The sequence below is a fragment of the Columba livia genome, chromosome 10, assembly GCF_036013475.1.
Source record: "Columba livia isolate bColLiv1 breed racing homer chromosome 10, bColLiv1.pat.W.v2, whole genome shotgun sequence".
Lineage (NCBI taxonomy): Eukaryota > Metazoa > Chordata > Aves > Columbiformes > Columbidae > Columba > Columba livia.
This window is the reverse complement of record NC_088611.1, coordinates 750,912-767,934: the sequence shown is the minus strand read 5'-3', so window position 1 is coordinate 767,934 and position 17,023 is coordinate 750,912. Positions and strand designations below refer to the sequence as shown.

The window sequence follows — 17,023 nt, the reverse complement described above, 5'->3', positions numbered from 1 at the left end:
AATAGTTCAATAACTAAAGTAATATCACCAAGTAACAATAACACTCTAGTGCAACAAGGTTAAATGACATTCTAGGAACTTTCAGACAGTCTCTTCTGATTTACTTATCAGAAGTTCTGAAACTGGGAATCATTGTTTGATATCCAAATACTCATTGAACACTAATACTGATTTCATAAATCATGGCAATAATAGCATCAACAGAGATAAACGCAGAACAAAAACCGAGAGCAATCCTTGGATCAAACTAAATGAACCTAAAACATTTGGAAATAATCTTCTGTAAAGCTTGTTCACAACACTGATCCTCAACAATGTAGCAGATCTATATTCCACTGTTCAGATTTCTCAATAATGACTAGAAACATAACCAGTGGCATAATAATTGCATAGTAAGTATATGTAATTCATTTGTACTACCCTAAGTGGTTAAGACGCTGTTTGTCAGTTGAGCTCTGGTAACTACAGCTACCAGTTCTAACAGTCTCACCTCCAAACCAAAAACTCTAAACAGCTGAGTGACTTCTGTCATATGCCAAATTATTATAAAAACACCTTTATTCATGACAAAGCAAACTGAGAGCATGTCTGTTCCGAAATTATAGGCCATATCAATTCTCCTCCCAAATGAAGGATGAAACTAAGATATCTGAAAATATTTGTTTGTTTAATCTACTTTTTTTCAGCATTGAAAATGAAGTTCGAACATGTGCACTGAATAGTGTTCATATAATGGACATCTCAAGAGTCAAAGAGGATAGATAAAGGCTGCCATCGTTGGGCCTTTCATCCTAAAGCCTCTAAAGCAACATAAAAATTCATTCCTGCCTTTTGCTCCCTTTCAACTACTTCATTTTGATAGTAGTTGTTACACCGGGCTCCCCAGAAGAGGAGAACTTTGGTCAAACACTGACATCTTCTCCAGGCTGCTACAAACTACCCCCCCTTTTTGGATCCAATACCATTTGCTTGGTTCTTGAACAAAAACAGACAAGGAAGTTCTCTTACATCATTTAAATACTCCCTATTACACTCCAATGCCAAGCAAGCTTCAATACTTGCTGCTATTAAGTTATTCTGGGCAAAACCAACAGAAAAAAGAACTTTCAGTTTTACAAGTAAAACTTTTTATTTTACTAGTATTACACTACTGATCACTCATAGAGCAAAATGTCCAGCTACAAGCAATCTGGAAAATATGAAGTCATTTCATTCCAACAGCGGCATAACCAGTTAAAGATTAAATATTTGCCTCTTATGGAGAAAATCAACTTAAATAAGGTTGCAGATTTGGGTGTAAAACATAATAGGAAATCTCAACAATGCATTTATTAGTGTCTTCAAGACCTTCTGCTCCCATCGTAGACAACTAACGTGTCTAATCTCACGTTTAAGTGCAGAGTGGGAAAATAGTGTCAAAAGCAGCCATCACTGAGAGTTCCTTAGGACATACTAGACAGTAAAAAAAATTACTCACCACCAATGAGCTACAAGATTATTCAGAAGATCCTTAATTATATTTCATCATTACAAATATTTATTGCCTCCAAGTTTAACAGGTATGGAGTACTTAAAATAAAATGCTTATAGATTTGTCAGTAACCAACGCAACACCTGTGTAATACTTTACCCACTCATAATAAAACTTAATTACTAGAACTTGGAATAGTTATTCGAAGTCACCGGTGCTTTTCCAAGGAACACATTAGGACATTTTAAATACTCATCTTACCACTCCTGGGAAGATTTTCTGCAGCCTGTCTGCTGCTGCAAGTGCTTTGGGCTTCCCACCGCTCAGACAGTCTTCAAACTCGTACAGTGGCTGTCGTACTGGGTTGGAGTACGAGATCTTTGCATTGTCCACAAATGTAATCTTCCTGACTCCCCAAGCCTAAACACGAAAGTAATTTACATAACGAGATGTACAACAGGCTTAGCCATAAACGTTTGAGTAATGCCAGAAAGTCAAGAGAAGTTTTGTCCAATTTTTCTAGAAAGATCAAGCCACAAAAGATTTTGAAGCTATTCACAGCAAAAATCTTGTGGTTGCACTGAATAAGGAGAACAGAAAATTTGGTCTGTCCAAATGTATCATTCAGCAGTAATCCCTCAAAACTCTACTGAATTCAGCAGGATGTGATAAACATCCCTGAAGGTAAGTATCAGCACAGTTACTTCAAGTGTTTCACTATGACTTTGATAATATAATTTGTTCCAGAATTTATTGTTCAATTTTTTTTAATGTAAATCCAAAACAAATTGCTATTCTGCTAAGGTTCCATTACTACCTGCTATGCTACTACTAGTAAAACTTCAAGTTATTTCCATTGGTTACAAATCTTGCCTCTTCCCTGGAATTTATAAAATCAACTAATACATATTATGTGTACATTAATACCGAGGAATACAAGTTTTCTCTTACATGCCATGGCAGCTGCTCAAAAAAAAATAATAAAATTATGAGGAATAGCAGATGATTTTTAAGACTAACCCAGGACTTACCATCAAGGTCCTTGCAACACTACAACCCAGCGTGCCAGCTCCAAGCAGCAGACACTTGGCAGACACGATTTTTTCCAAATCAAGAGTAGGCACCAATCGCCAGCACATCAATTTCAAATTAAGATCCACTGACGATTCTGCTAACCTATATCACGAAACAAACAGCAACGCACCTTTGAATGTTCTTGTGTTTCTCCAAAGCAGCAATTACTTTTATTTAAACTGAAGAAGTTCCATACTTTTTTTTTAAGGAAATAATTCTACTTAAAGGTAATATGAAGAACAAAGTCTCCCTAGTAATACTTCCACCTAATTATAAGGTACATGTTAAGCAGATTGGAAAAAAAAGGTTTCCTGAATCCATCTGTACTCAAAACGTTTCACTTACCTCTCTAAGGAATGGAGTCAGCTCTTTGTGGAAGGTTTAGAAGAAAAACTAGGTAGGAAATCCATGCTCAACCTAATGTCAGATTTTTGTATTCATCAGAACAAAGGGTGTTAAAACTCTCAAGTCAGGTAATCACAAATAATTCATAGAGTAATAACTAGCAGAGGAAAATGTCACAATAAAAAAAATAATAATCCATCCAGAGCAGGACTATCTCATGCACTCTCCTCCTTCCTCTTTCCAAGGAAGCGTATTGCTTCACACAGGATGCTAACGCTTATCCCTCTATTTCTTCCCATACGATTCCCTAAAATTGTTTTGCCTTTCTTGTCTTCGAATGAGGTATGTATATAAGTTGTCAGACACCTGACAGTTTCATTCCCTTATACATCATAAAGGTAACTTTTGCATTATCCAGTATATTATTTGTTCAACAAGGATTTACGATCATAATTGCCAAAGCTGGCATATTACTAACAGTCTCTATGGGAATTAACAAAAGTTAGCATGCATACAAGTAAAGGAGGACAAGTCAGCTTTACTTAAATAATTGCGGGCCCTCAGCTGAACTTGCTCTAATGTCTATGAAGATACTCGGAACTGCCACAACTGTAAGACAAGAATGGCTCAGCTAGATAGGTAAAATATATGAACCTAAACCATTAGATCAACACACTCCCTACAGTGTTGCAAAGTCAAGAACACACACGTAGTCAGTGAAAGCAGATGAGGCAAAGGGCTGTGTAACTAGACTGCTTTCAATCCATTGCCCACACATCATGTGCAGAACGATAAAAATTACTAAGGTCATGTTTCCTGAGCTCTTTCCTGTCACACTCTAACAATTCCAAAGGGCTGAACTTCTCTCCATGCTTATTTTCATTATATTTAACAACCTGCAGCTTAGAGAATTCAATGAAAACCACAGGCCTGTAACACTCTGACCTACATTCCATTCGGTATAAATTCAACACCTTTGAAATTTTAAGAGTCAAAAACTGCAAACACTTCCGCTGCATGCAGTGCGCTCTGCTCTGCTGAGGTCTTAATTCCAATAGGACTGTCCAAAGAATATACAGTATATGTGGGACTGTAAATTCTTATCTAACAGAGGCAGATAGTCCTTGCATTTCACATTTCAACTTGTTAGGGCTTGAGCCCAAGAAAAGAAAACTACGTAAATTTAAAAGAAAAGAAACAAACCTTTTTGGATCCATGCATTCACTGAGATTCACCATCCTTGGACCCATACCTCCCTTCTGGTTTTTCTCCCACCCAACAGCTTTTGGACAACCTGTTTGACACAGTAAAAAGCAGAAGGAAGAAAGGAGGAAAGACAGAATTAAAGTCTTAATATCCCAGGATAGAAAAAAGACACTTTGTTGTATTTAACCTTGCTGAAAAAAAAAAAAAAAAAAAAAAAATCTAAACCTGTAAGTAAATCATCTGTATCTTTACAACCCAGTATACATCGCTATACAAATGTTGCTGTTTTCCGTCAACTGAAATCACTGCCTCTTGGAGAAGTGCTTTACTCTCAGGTGTCCAATGTGCTGCTTTTGCCTATTCAGCCTCCTTCACCCCCAGGACAGAAACAGCATCATTCCTCATCATCTGGATCCTTAATGTGAAACAGACTTCTATGTTCACAACTCACTACGTTCATAATTCACAATTCAGTGACTTTTGCCAAGTTCAATCGTCTATTCATGCTGCCTAGACTGAATCCGTAAATTCAGCAGATAATTATATATCCTAATTATATAATAATTCAACAACTCACAATGATAATATGTAAAGCGTTCAGAACTTTTGGGATGAAGTAGAGAAATTCTCTGATACTGTCCTGTACACAGAAATTAAGTCTTAGTTTATGTTCTAATGTTACGAGTTTATTGCTTTAAATTCTACCTGCCTACCTCACCATGGGCCTGAAGAAACAATTCCACTCTGTAGCAGGTTTCTACCATTCCAGAAATACACAGAAAGTTTACATCACATCAATTCACTACTATACGTGTTATGTATTCCTCCTAGCTGAGGGATGGCATGCCAATTTAATGAAAGAAAAAGACAGTTTGCTAATTAATTGCCTGGGTTTTGTATTTCATGACACCAGGAGGATTTTCTCCATTTAAAGGGAAGATGCTTCTTCCTTATTTGAAGAGCTGTTTCCTTTACAGACATTTAACAGAAATTCAAACAACTTTAAATCCATTAGAAATAACTAAATAACTTAGCATAACAATGACTGAGTAGTATTAATACAATTTTTCCATCTTCACAGTGATTGTTTTTAATGGATTACCTGGGCCAAGGACTCTCTCTGGAAGTTTTATTTCAAAGATAATGCTGTGTGTTATGTCCCTCACTCCTTGCATGGTCCTATCTCTGAAGCAGAGCACTTCAACAGACTGGAGAATGCTGCCCCTGCCATTTGAAACAAAACAGACATGAAATTTCTTAATAGTAAAAGTTCACACAAGTTTAGTCTCTTGCAGATTCTGAATAATGCCTTTTCTTTTAACACTGGAACACTGCTGTTCTGATCAGGTATAAATAAAAACAATTGCCTAGCATGAGAAAACTACTTGTTGTGAAACAGCTCTAAAGAAATGTCACTGTCAGCCTGTACTCTGTCATTTACACAATGCTGCTGGACAAGCGGTATATTTAGAGAAATAAAAGCAGAGAAGCAATAGAGGACATGTGAGGTGATACAACATACTTTGCCACTGCACAAGCAGTATCCTCTTAGTTCTTGATACAGTATCATTTTTCCTCCTTATGATTCAAATCCCCAAATCAAACAGTTAGAATGTAAAAGGCAAAACTACGAAAATGCAACTCAGCTACATGTTTTTTACAGCAACTCAATATCACATGATACTTTAAATGATTTTTTTTTTCAAATACTGCTATGTAAAACTATGTCCTGTCTTCCCAACTTCTGCCCAACAAAACATTCAGCAAGGTACACTACAGAAAAACGAAGGGTATTTGATTTTTAAAATCTAAGTCCTACTATTATTTGGCACTAATTAATTATACAAAAACCACAGAACACTTTAAACAAGACTCAAAACAGCTAGAGGGTATTGGCAGGGTCTGAAGCATGTATTTTCAGGTATGTGCATGCATGTGAGGATCAGGAATTATATGAAATTGTGACAGACAGAAACAAACAACAAAAAGAAGATGCAAAATCAGAATCATTGAAAGTGAGTCATGTCAAGGTTAAATCTCAGGTGGGTGATACGAGTAAAGTGTCATGGGGGAAAGAATGCCTCATTTTATATCAACCAATAAATAATCTTTGTGGGAAAGAATAAAATAGATACCATTTGTGTGCTGCCAAGATCAGGAAATTTCTCAGTGGCCATCCTGGATAGTGGGATAAATTACACGGATCATAAACTCCAACTGTTACCTGCAAATAAAATTGCTCTAAATGAGAAGACATCTTCCATTCTGACATTCAGTTCACAGTAAAAGCTATCTGGCATTCTTAATGTAAAAATTCTGCACAGAGAAGGCGTACACACATTTTACTTGTTAACAAATGTCTAACACATGGTCACACAGATTTCAGTCAAGCATTTGCCACAGCTTTGAGATTTGTTCAGTTGAGTTTCTTTACGGACATGCACTTTTCACTACAGCATGTGCACCTTCCTTAAACACACCGTGATGGGAGAAGCCCAACATCTGAAGCCTTGCTCTCAAAACAAAATTCTGTATTGATTTTGTGATGATCCAAAAGTGAAAGGGGTCTGGCCAGTAAGATGTCAAGTCAAAGGAAAAACAGCATAAATTCACTTGTAAAGCCAACCTTCAAGATGGGATCTAATTGAAGGAACTGGACATCCTGTCTCATCTTCAATCAATGTAATACCATGTTCATAATTGAGGCATCTAAACTAGGAACTTACTTCACAGTCAACGCAGAACCAAACCACATCCAGAGATTAGAAACATGCCACTGCCTACCTTTACATATGCTGAACATCCGAAATTGGCCATCACTAATGATACCTGTGTCTCACATCTACAGAGCTCTTCTCTCCTCCTTCTTCCCTTGTGAATGGGCTTAGAGAGACTGGTCTCAACTCCACCATAGCAGTGAGGTGTCCCTGGAATGGCCTGACACACTGAACTCATGGATGCAGATGGGAGGAACAGGGATCCCTGCCCAGCCACACATTGCTGCTGCTTTGCAACTGCTGTCCCCAGCAGGCAGAACACCCCTGAGCTGATTGCATTTCATACAACAGCAGAAAACTGACTCAGCAACAGCAAAACCATATTCCAGGGGAGCAAGTTCAGTTGGTCACTGAAATGCAAATTCTACAGGCAGTACTGATGCAATAAATCTTATCCAACAGGTCTAAAATTTTAGCACTTCCCTCCAAAGTGAATGTTAATGAAGAAATAGATTCCAAATGATTACAGATTTCTTTCACATTGAGAATGTCCCTATATAATAAAGTATACTCTTATTTGTGACCCATTACTGTAGTTATAGTACTATTTAAAATCTCAACCCTCACATTCTTATTTTACAAAGAAGAACTGCCAACTAGGTCTTAACTTCAGAAAAACAAATTTTCAAATGCAAAAAAATAATTTAAGCACTATAAAAGAGAACGAAATTACTTTTGTATGGTGTGACAAGACCTCCTTAAAAGAAAAATGTCTTTTTTTGCACTTACTAACTCTTCACCATAACTCAAAGTTCTGAATCCTAGGACTTCAATAACATGCATGATAACAAGAATTTTGAAGTTCACCAAACATAAAGACGGTAAAGCATTTAGAAAGACCTAGCAAAGTCCAGCAGCTGAGCAGCGTGATTCAGAACAGAATTTAATGTACATAAATGCAAGCCAACCAAGCCAGTCAACTCTTGCTGTGATGACATCTGCTTCATGTATCATCATAATTCCTCCCTGACTGAAAGCAATGGACAGTACTCACTTCATGCTCATAGGACATGCATGATCTCTGTATTTAACAGAAGAAACATCCCAGCCTCTTCTGGTGCACAACCCACCTATCTTCCAAAATTACAAGGCACTTACCTGGAGCATTCTTCATATACAGATTCCCAGGAATTTTTATCCAAATCTCTCATAACAAGCACACGTGGCAAAATACACTTTGAAACTTGAAAACTTCCATTTAGTATTCCCTGATTACTGCTACCAGAGTCAATAAATACAGAAAATAGTCGAGCACCAATTCTTAGTACACAAACCATAAAATAAGTGGTTTGCATTTCATAGCTTGTAGGTAAAGTGGTTGGAAAACTTCAATTACTATGCTAACTCTTTCATAAACTTATGTTGTTTCTGTTGTGATAACGAGGGAAATGGAGCATGAAGAACTTTGTTTCCAAGCTGACCATTAATCTGGTATAACTGGGCTCTTGCCTAAGAACCAGAGACACTTAACACAAAAATCAATCCAAGCTGCTGGTGTTCAGGTATTTACCCAGCCTATTCATTGGCCAGCCATTGTACCCAGCTCAGTATTACAGACACTTTTTGTACCATTTGAAAATTTAACATGTCTAGGTTATAAAAAGACATGAATTTCTCATTACCTTTCCGCCTTGGTCTTGGAAGAAACCATCCCACTTTTTCAGTGGAGATATCACAACAGAATTGTCATGATACTTGATTAAAAAATAAGGCAAAGCTGTAACGCCCTCTTTCTGGCAAAGCTCATCATATGCTTTCTGAAGTGCTTGAATCTAAAAGCAAAAAGACAACTGTAACCAACGGTTTTAACAATCTCACACAGAAAATGCTTTACCATCCGGGAAAACTACCTCACCCAAACAATCTTAGAATATTCTGAAGTTTTAAAGCCCAATATAACCACAAAAACTGAGATCAAAAATTCAATTGCAAAAGCAGTACTTGTCAATGCAAATTTTAAACAAGGGTGTTATAATTGAGGCCACAAGCTGATCTACCAGTACAAGATAACAAGGCAAAAATGTAATTCTGATTGTCACAGTAGCTTTATATGAAAGTAAAACTGCTCCTCTATTATTAGGAAAAGAACAGTTTCATTAATTGTTATATCTATTTTCAGTATTTACTTGAAACTGCCTTTGAATCATGGTATATATTTTAACACTATTTTTTTGCTACAGAACTAATGAGGGTCTCCGGTGAAGAAGGAAACTAAGCATTTTTCACTGAAAAAAATCCAAACTGTTTCTCATTGATTATAATGCCATTAAAAAAAACATGCAATGTTTTGTGTTAACATCTGCTAAATAATAAAGAAACTACAAAAAATTGTTAACTTTTCTCTAAAAAAAAAATCTTCCCTATCCAGTTCTTTTTCTTGCACAATCATGCATTTTATTAACACAATCATGCACTTTAATTAACAATTTTGTAATTACTAATTACTTCGCTCTCCCAGTGGATGTCCCTTTAAAAAAGTTTCTTAAAAATATAATGAGTTTCAAAAACATAGCTATATTTTCAATAAGCTGTATATAACAATTAAAAGGAACATAACTACCCCTTCAAGAATCGTTTGCCACATTTGCATCTAACTGATGAATCAAGCTGAAGTGGCATTAAGCTGAGAGCTTTTATACAACAAGGAGAAAAGACATAAACAAAAACCTCACAAATCCCACCTGGAAATAAGACAAGTGAAGATTTTAAAACAAATTAGATTCTCAAATTATTCAGTTGTACAGCCCACAAAACTGCTTAGTGCTACAGCCTCCATAACATTTTGTATTCTGAATACCTGATTTAATGGGAATCTGTCTCCAAGACACACTGGTTTCTGAATTACATGTATTCCATCAGGGAAACAGAGAGCAGGGTAGCAAAACCAGTAATAGAAATGATACTTTTTTAAATCCTAGGGGAAAAAAATTGTAAAATTAGATAATAAACACATATATCAAGGTAAATTATGATTTGGAATACTAATCATAACTGACAGTAACCATGCTACCATTGTTCTCTCTACTTCACAAAGCACTGTGTTATGGTTTTAGAAAATAATTTTTAAAATACTAGGAGACTTCTGTGTATATATTTTTAAGATTTAAACAGACAATAAACGGGCACTACACTTTTTGTTAGCTGAAGCATTTTTTATTAAAACTTTCAATTTGTTAAACATGATACAGTTGCTCTACTTTTACTGTTATCTGTAAGGCTGTCAGACAACCTTATACATTTGTAGAAAAGAATATGAGATGGCACCAGCATTTTTTAAATAATACATGGTAAAATATTGTATATCTGTATATGAGAACAGCTTGTTAGTTTATAAAAAAAATGTTTTCAGACATTTTAAGATGTCTGAGAATGATCCTGATAACAATTTTATGACAATACTAATACAGTACGTGTCCTAAAAAGAAACTACTTGTTTATTTCCACTACAATGCTCTGAGACATATTATCTTTACTTACTGCAAATGTCAGCAGCAGGAATCTGTTCAAGAGCAAAGGGTTTTCCAGAGCAGCTCCAGATTTTATTGATTCCCATATCTGTCATTGTGAGAATAAGAAGGAAGAAAGAAGGCAGAGAAACAAAATACCAAGGTAGCACGAGAACAGCTGCAGAAACCTTTAATTCTTCCAGCTACCTTTAAAAAACTGAAATTAACATTGCTAGTAATTCACTGTGATCTTTTCCTCTCTGATTCCAATCCCCCCCCCCACCCCCCCCATTACCTCTGCTAAAAGGATTCTAAAGATCTAAACGTAAGGCAGAGACACACATTCTCTAACACAAAAAATCATGGAAGCTGGGGAACAAGATGAGCATCTGTTCACGGATCAAGCATGAAATAAAATCAAATGGATTAAACGAAACAAAATAAACCTCATCAGGAACATGTATAAACGTCCTGTATATGAACTACTAACACTAGCACAATCTAGAACATACCGTGCTATTAATACAGCCTTCTATTGTACTCCTATCTTTTTCATTCATGGGATCTATAGATACATGTCAATAAGCTACTAGGAAATTTGACCAAAAAAATGGAGACTTGCAAGAAGGTGGCACACTGCACGTTGGTGAGACAAGCAGCTGTAATACTGGTATGAGGCAGAGCTGCTTGATCTTTGTCTTAAACAAACAAACAAAAATACAAAAGCTAATCAAGCATTCCGACCTTCCCAGTTTCCCTAAAGATAGATATTGCATCACACCTACCACCACCAGGGAAGTACTAGCCACAGGAACACAAAAAATTCATAGCCCTGAGCAAAGATATGCATGAAAACTGCACTACTCAAGGCCAGCAGGCAGCAAAATCAGTCTAATTAAAGGAATCAAGGACTAGTCAAAGTGAAGTACCTCAAAAAGAAAAAGGCTGCCTTAGTTTGATTTTCACTTCTCCCCAAGCCATGACATTTACATTCATTACTTGCAGTGCAAGCAGACTAGCCCCTTCCCTTGACAGCCACCTGCTTTTCTCTGCTTTATCTTTTGGATGTTTTGGAGCTTCTCTGTCACTTTGACACACAAATGAATTGCAGGAATCTAGAGTTTAAACCAGGCATTTGCTGGCTTCTGAATGTCAAGACAAATTTTAAAGATGTGCTCTGTAGAATTCAAGTCAATGTCAACTCCACAGCACTGTTAAGCTTAACATTTGGCCTAGTAGCACACTGAAGGAAGCCCTCCAAGTATAATTAGCTACTTTCTACTCTTTTGTCAAGAAAAGTAAAAAGCAAACATCAAACTATTCCTTTTAGAATAAGTTAAATGCTGAGGCTACTATATGAAAAAGTAGGGACAGTATCTCCAACATTTGGAGCAGAGATATAAAGCATTTTACTGCCTATTTCCAAATCCTTTCTACCTGTTGATTTTTAATCTTACCTCATTGGCTTCTTTTTCCAGAAGTGATTTCTTATCACAGGATTTGAAAGTCTCTAAAGTGTTGGTATTATACAATGTTCCAAAAGCAGGACAGCAACGTGCTGGTATTGAAGCATTCCTAAATAAAAGAAAGAAACCCCTGGGAACTGGATACTAATGCCTTTAATGTGATCAGCAGTAGTAGCAGTAGCCACCCTATGGTGTAAGGTTGTCCTGAAATTGTCAAATCATGAGGCACAGTAACAAAAGTCAAAGACAGCTCTAATAAAAATATTTTACAATCATGCTGCTTTACTGAATATGGCTTGGTATAAGAACCTGTGCAAATACACATCTACATTAAGACTTGGACAATATATCGGCATCTGTATTATCCCTAAGCAACATGGCACTAAATCAAAGATTTAAAAATTCTGTTCCAATATAGACTATCCATGACAAATGTCATTTTTACTAAAAAAATTATTAAGACTGAACTTTAGATGTCAGTATTTCATTCACACAAAGAGTTATTTGGTTAAAATTTTATGTTTAATAAACAAGCCAAAGGAAGCCTAAACCAAACAAGAGACTGAATATCTTTTATAGTTTGTAACATCATCAGCAGGAGAAGCTGCTGTTTGCAAACACAGTATATATTTCTTCCCCCCTTTTTAATATAAATTAGGTAAAAACACAACAATATTCCCTTAATTTACAGATCTGATTGGTTTCATTGACCACTTAAACATCATTCTCCAAAACTGATGTTTCCAAGCACTGCTAAAATTCAAATACAGCAAATATTTCAGTTACATAATAACTACACATGATATAGTTTCCAAAAAATTTTTAATCTAAAAGGGAACTCCTCATGATCATCTAAACTGACTACCTAAGGTATAGAAACAGATATACAGAAAATTACTACAGTAGAATAAGTAAACACTATACAAATGGACCTTTCATAGTTTTATTTTTGTCATAATATTTGAGAGCTCCAATACCATGGTACCATCCCTTTTTTCCTAATCTGAAATTCCTGTTCCCAATATCACAGCTTTCTTCCAATTGCACTTTGCTGTATATGCTTTCGTTATCATTCCTAAAAGTTCTTACCTAAGAATTAATGGAATAATATCTCCTAAGAAATTATCTCAAAATGCACAAAGTCTCACTAGGCTCCTGACACCCTGACCAAACAACGCAAAGAAAGTAACTTCGGCGATGTACAACTTTATAATAATCCACCAATATAAAACAAACAAGACATCTGTTCCTATGTTAGCTATATTATCCTAGGCATTTGCTGGAAATGAAAACCACATGGAAATAATCTTTCCCTCCTCATCTCATCTTTGGTGTGCACACTGAGCAGCTTTGGTTTACATTTCACTTTGGGGGTAAAGGCAAAAGTACAAAATTCAAGTTAAAAGGTTAAATATTTTGGAAGATATTACAATGTAACAGCTAGGGATTGCAAAAACTATTTTCAGATCCTAATTGTAACAATGAATCCTCACTAAAAACAGACCTAAGGACAAATTTGACTAGAAGTCAGATGTCTGATATATCCTTATTTATGCCAAAAAGTTGAAGAAATGGAAAAAAATGGTATTTCATGTAAGCATATATACAAACAGTAAGTGAATCTGAGACTTACCAGCATATTTTAAACTTGGCCCTTTGGATGAATATACTACTTCAGACACAGGGAGTTAACGTGTGTAATTCAAATCAGTCTCTCCACTGTTATGAAGTTCATGAAAATATGCATTTATTTTCATGTAGAATTTGTCCAAGCAACATTATGTATAAAAATATTACTGTTATGTAACGGAAGTGTCTCTACATACAAATTAAGGTAAATCACAGTATGTACTTACATATCAAAGGCACTAAACTCCAATGTCAAGCGAGCTGGCAAACCCAAAGGATCACCTGGACAAAAAGCAGCAACATGCTTCTTTTAAACTGCAATACATAGATTAATTTCCCTCTTTTTGCTAATGTAAGTTATAAATAACCCACAGACACACCAGAATTCGCAGCTCACCCAGCTCTGTTTTTTAATGTTTCAGCAAAATACCCAAAGCACGTTACACAAATACTTAGAATGACATGAGAAACCCAAACTACTAAGTCAGATGTTGAGTTTCTACCTACCATTGTAGTAGTAACCTTTGATAACTTTTGGGGTCTCATCCAACCGGTACTCATTGAGTTTCTTCTGGGTTAGTTCGTGCCAGAATCCTGCATCCAAGGCACTACTGAAGGGAGCAAACTGCAGCTTTGAGATTCCAGGATCTACAGGATGGTGTACCTCACCACCGGCAGTTTCCATGATTTTAGGTAAGGATCGCTGTTAAACAGAATCCTGTAAAAGAAGGTATGCCTGATAAGTATATATGCAATTGACCGTATTACTCATGACTAAAGTATATATGCAATTGACCGTATTACTCATGACTACTTAAAGCTCCTTTTTTAATACATTTTCTTGGGTTCAAGTACAGAAAGCTTTGCTCCTCTGAACATTTAAGTAACTCTAATTTTAAAAATCATTGATCAGAGGTCCTTTCAGTCTAAGCAAAGTCCTTCCAGTTTCTTGTATGCAAAATTATGGAAGGCAAGTATATGTTCTGTTTGACCAAGCTGCCTAGAAGGAACTGACAGACATTCCACAATTTCTCCTGTTACTTAGGATACTACATCTGAACTTTGTACTTCTGAGTTATATCTTGTGTTGTGCTGCCACAGGTAAAAATAACAAAATGCTAAACACTGGATCAGCATTCCTTCTGTTATCCAGATATGCATCTAAAAGCCTATTACTACTATGTAAGTTCTGATGGCATTTAAAATCCAAACTAGCATCCATTTAGCTAAGTTTTCACTTCCATAAATTAGCAAACATTTAACTTTTGCTACTACATAGGTCTTAAGCCTTACAAATGTTCTGTTTTGCAACTAAGTGTCACAGAATGCTCATCGTGAAACAGGCAAATAATTGTTTGTCATACAGATGTCAGGTATAACAGAGTCAGGTTACAAGGTACTTGATGCCAAGACTTCCATAACCAAACTTTTATTCAAAGGTTCAATAGCTGCCTAGTCAATATTAATCCATTAAATCCCTTGTCACCTTTTTTCCATAAGCTGGGGAAAGTATTATTTAACATTAAAAAAAAGAAAATAAAATAGTTGTTACTTTCCTTGCCAGGCAAGCTCTATTATAACTAAAGTTTTACTCATTTTGAACTTTCTTGAAGTCTTTTTTCAACTTTTCAAACCAGTAAAGTTTTAATTTTGCTTATAAGTACAATACCATACCCAACACTAATGTGTATTGTCAAACATCTTACATGACCAAGAAGCCAGCTGACGGTACCCAAGAGTAAATACCAGCCTGAAAGCAACCACCAGGAATTAATTTAAACATCCTACTTATTTTCATTATTACTGTACCTAATACTATACTACAGTAATGTTATTATACTATAGGAATGTTTGAAATGAAAAACACACTGTAACTTTTAATATTTGTCTTCCCCTTGACAGACACAATCTGTCGTAAAAGTACGATGAGCAGCTTAATGGCATTTAAAACTATCATGAAGCTACAGGTTTTAAACCAAATTCACACAATCCCATAAAACCTACAGCTTTTTTATAAAACTTCATTCTGTGGTCCAGAGTTGAGTGTTTTGAAGACCTCCTCCACATGTCGGTGCCAGAGAAAATTATTATTTCCTACCGCTGTCTCTCCAGAAAAGCTGCTTCTTGGCGAAACGTCCCTCGCCAAACCTATTTTGGGGGCAAGGAAAGTCTGCCCTATTTCTAACCTCCCCGACTCGGAAAGGCCGCTCCGGCACCTGGGGCCAACCTGCTCCGCCAGCTCCCGGCGGCTGCTCCCGGCGGCTGCTCCCGCCGCGGGGCCGCCCAGGCCGCCCGGCCGCGCCACACGGGGCGGCCCCCGCCCGCCCTTCGTGACTGCAGCCCCCGCTGCCCTCCCAAGGCTTTCCCGCCCGGCAGCCCGCGGCGGGCCGGGCACAGCGACCCGGAGAGCAGGGCACAGCGATTCGGAGGGCGGGAAAGGACCCGGGGAACGCAGCCCGAGGGACACCTGAGGGAGCACGAGACACCCGCCCCGCTCACCAGCTGCGCCGCTCGGCACTTCCTGCACCACCCGCTGCCCGGCCAAGTGACGTCATCCCGCCTCTGCCGCGTGACGGGAAGGGAGGCGTGCGGCACGAGGCGGCCGTAGTGACGCGGGCGGCGCAGGCCGGTTGGCTCCGCCTCAGGCGGGCGGTTCTGTCAGCCGGGATGGGGCGGGCTCCCGCGGGCGCCGGGCTTCGACTGCTGCCGGCTGCCCTGCGGCGGCGCGCGTCCCCCGGCCCCCCACTCTCACAGGTGTCGCTGTGTGTGGTGGGGGCGCAGGCAGCGTGAGGTACGATCGCTCCACCACTCGCGGCCTCAGTGAAAAACGAAGCGGTACAGACTAAAAACTGCACCGTGGTTGTGACTGCTGCGTGAATCTCCGCAAGGGCGCGCTGGCTTGAATGTGACGAGGGGCAATGGGCACAGACTGAAGCATAGGAGATTCCATGTGAATACGAGGAAAAACTTCTTTACTTTGAGGGTGGCAGAGCCTGGCCCAGGCTGCCCAGGGAGGCTGTGGAGTCTCCTTCTGTGCAGACATTCCAACCCGCCTGGACACAGTCCTGTGCAATCTGCTCTGGTGACCCTGCTTTAGCAGGTCGGTTGCACTAGATGATCTCCAGAGGTCCCTTCCAACCCCAACCATCCTGTGGTTCTGTGGTCCTGATGTTCTGGTAAAAAAAAGTATTCAGGGAGTAGTTAATTGAATTCTAACCAGTAAAATACATACCTAAATGATGGTCCCTGACCGGAGAGGTAAAAGAACCCTCTCTCGAACCCCATCACCACCCTTGGTGCCCCTAACAAATAGATATGAGGCCCTGGACCCTGAAAATCAGGCAGAGGACAGCCAAGAAGATCCACCTGGAGAGCCCTCTGGATGGACCTCATCTACAAAAAGAATCACAACTGCAGCTGTAAGAGGAAAAAAAAAAAGAAGAGTGGTAGTAGTCGGCGACTCTCTTCTGAGGGGAACAGAGGGCCCTATATGTCGCCCAGACCCATCCCACAGGGAGGTCTGCTGCCTTCCTGGGGCCAGGGTGAGGGACATTAATAGAAGACTTCCGGAGCTGATTCAGCCCTCAGACTACTATCCCCTGTTAGTAG

The 17,023-nt window shown here is 38.2% G+C and overlaps 1 protein-coding gene across 20 annotated transcripts in view; it reads right to left on the bottom strand.

Moving 5' to 3' along the window:
• ATG7 (autophagy related 7) overlaps nt 1-16,036 on the bottom strand; it is a 114,094-nt gene extending 98,058 nt beyond the window's left edge. For 16 of the 20 annotated variants that reach the window (XR_010474969.1, XR_010474970.1, XR_010474971.1 and 13 more), the window contains exons 1-12: nt 15,914-16,036; nt 13,922-14,132; nt 13,642-13,696; nt 11,777-11,894; nt 10,351-10,428; nt 9,671-9,787; nt 8,496-8,645; nt 6,232-6,320; nt 5,199-5,320; nt 4,094-4,184; nt 2,503-2,647; nt 1,733-1,891 (exon numbers count right to left, since the gene is read on the bottom strand). Coding sequence is in view for 12 of the 20 variants with exons in the window: in XM_065074818.1 (XP_064930890.1) it covers nt 1,733-1,891; nt 2,503-2,647; nt 4,094-4,184; nt 5,199-5,320; nt 6,232-6,320; nt 8,496-8,645; nt 9,671-9,787; nt 10,351-10,428; nt 11,777-11,894; nt 13,642-13,696; nt 13,922-14,099 (1,302 nt within the window). In the remaining 8 variants the exon portion in view is untranslated. Of the gene's footprint in view, nt 1-1,732; nt 1,892-2,502; nt 2,648-4,093; nt 4,185-5,198; nt 5,321-6,231; nt 6,321-8,495; nt 8,646-9,670; nt 9,788-10,350; nt 10,429-11,776; nt 11,895-13,641; nt 13,697-13,921; nt 14,133-15,418; nt 15,695-15,881 lie in introns of those variants that run through there. The other 4 variants (XR_010474966.1, XM_065074820.1, XM_065074815.1 and 1 more) reach the window with 4 other exon arrangements.
• Nucleotides 16,037-17,023: the final 987 nt, after the last annotated feature.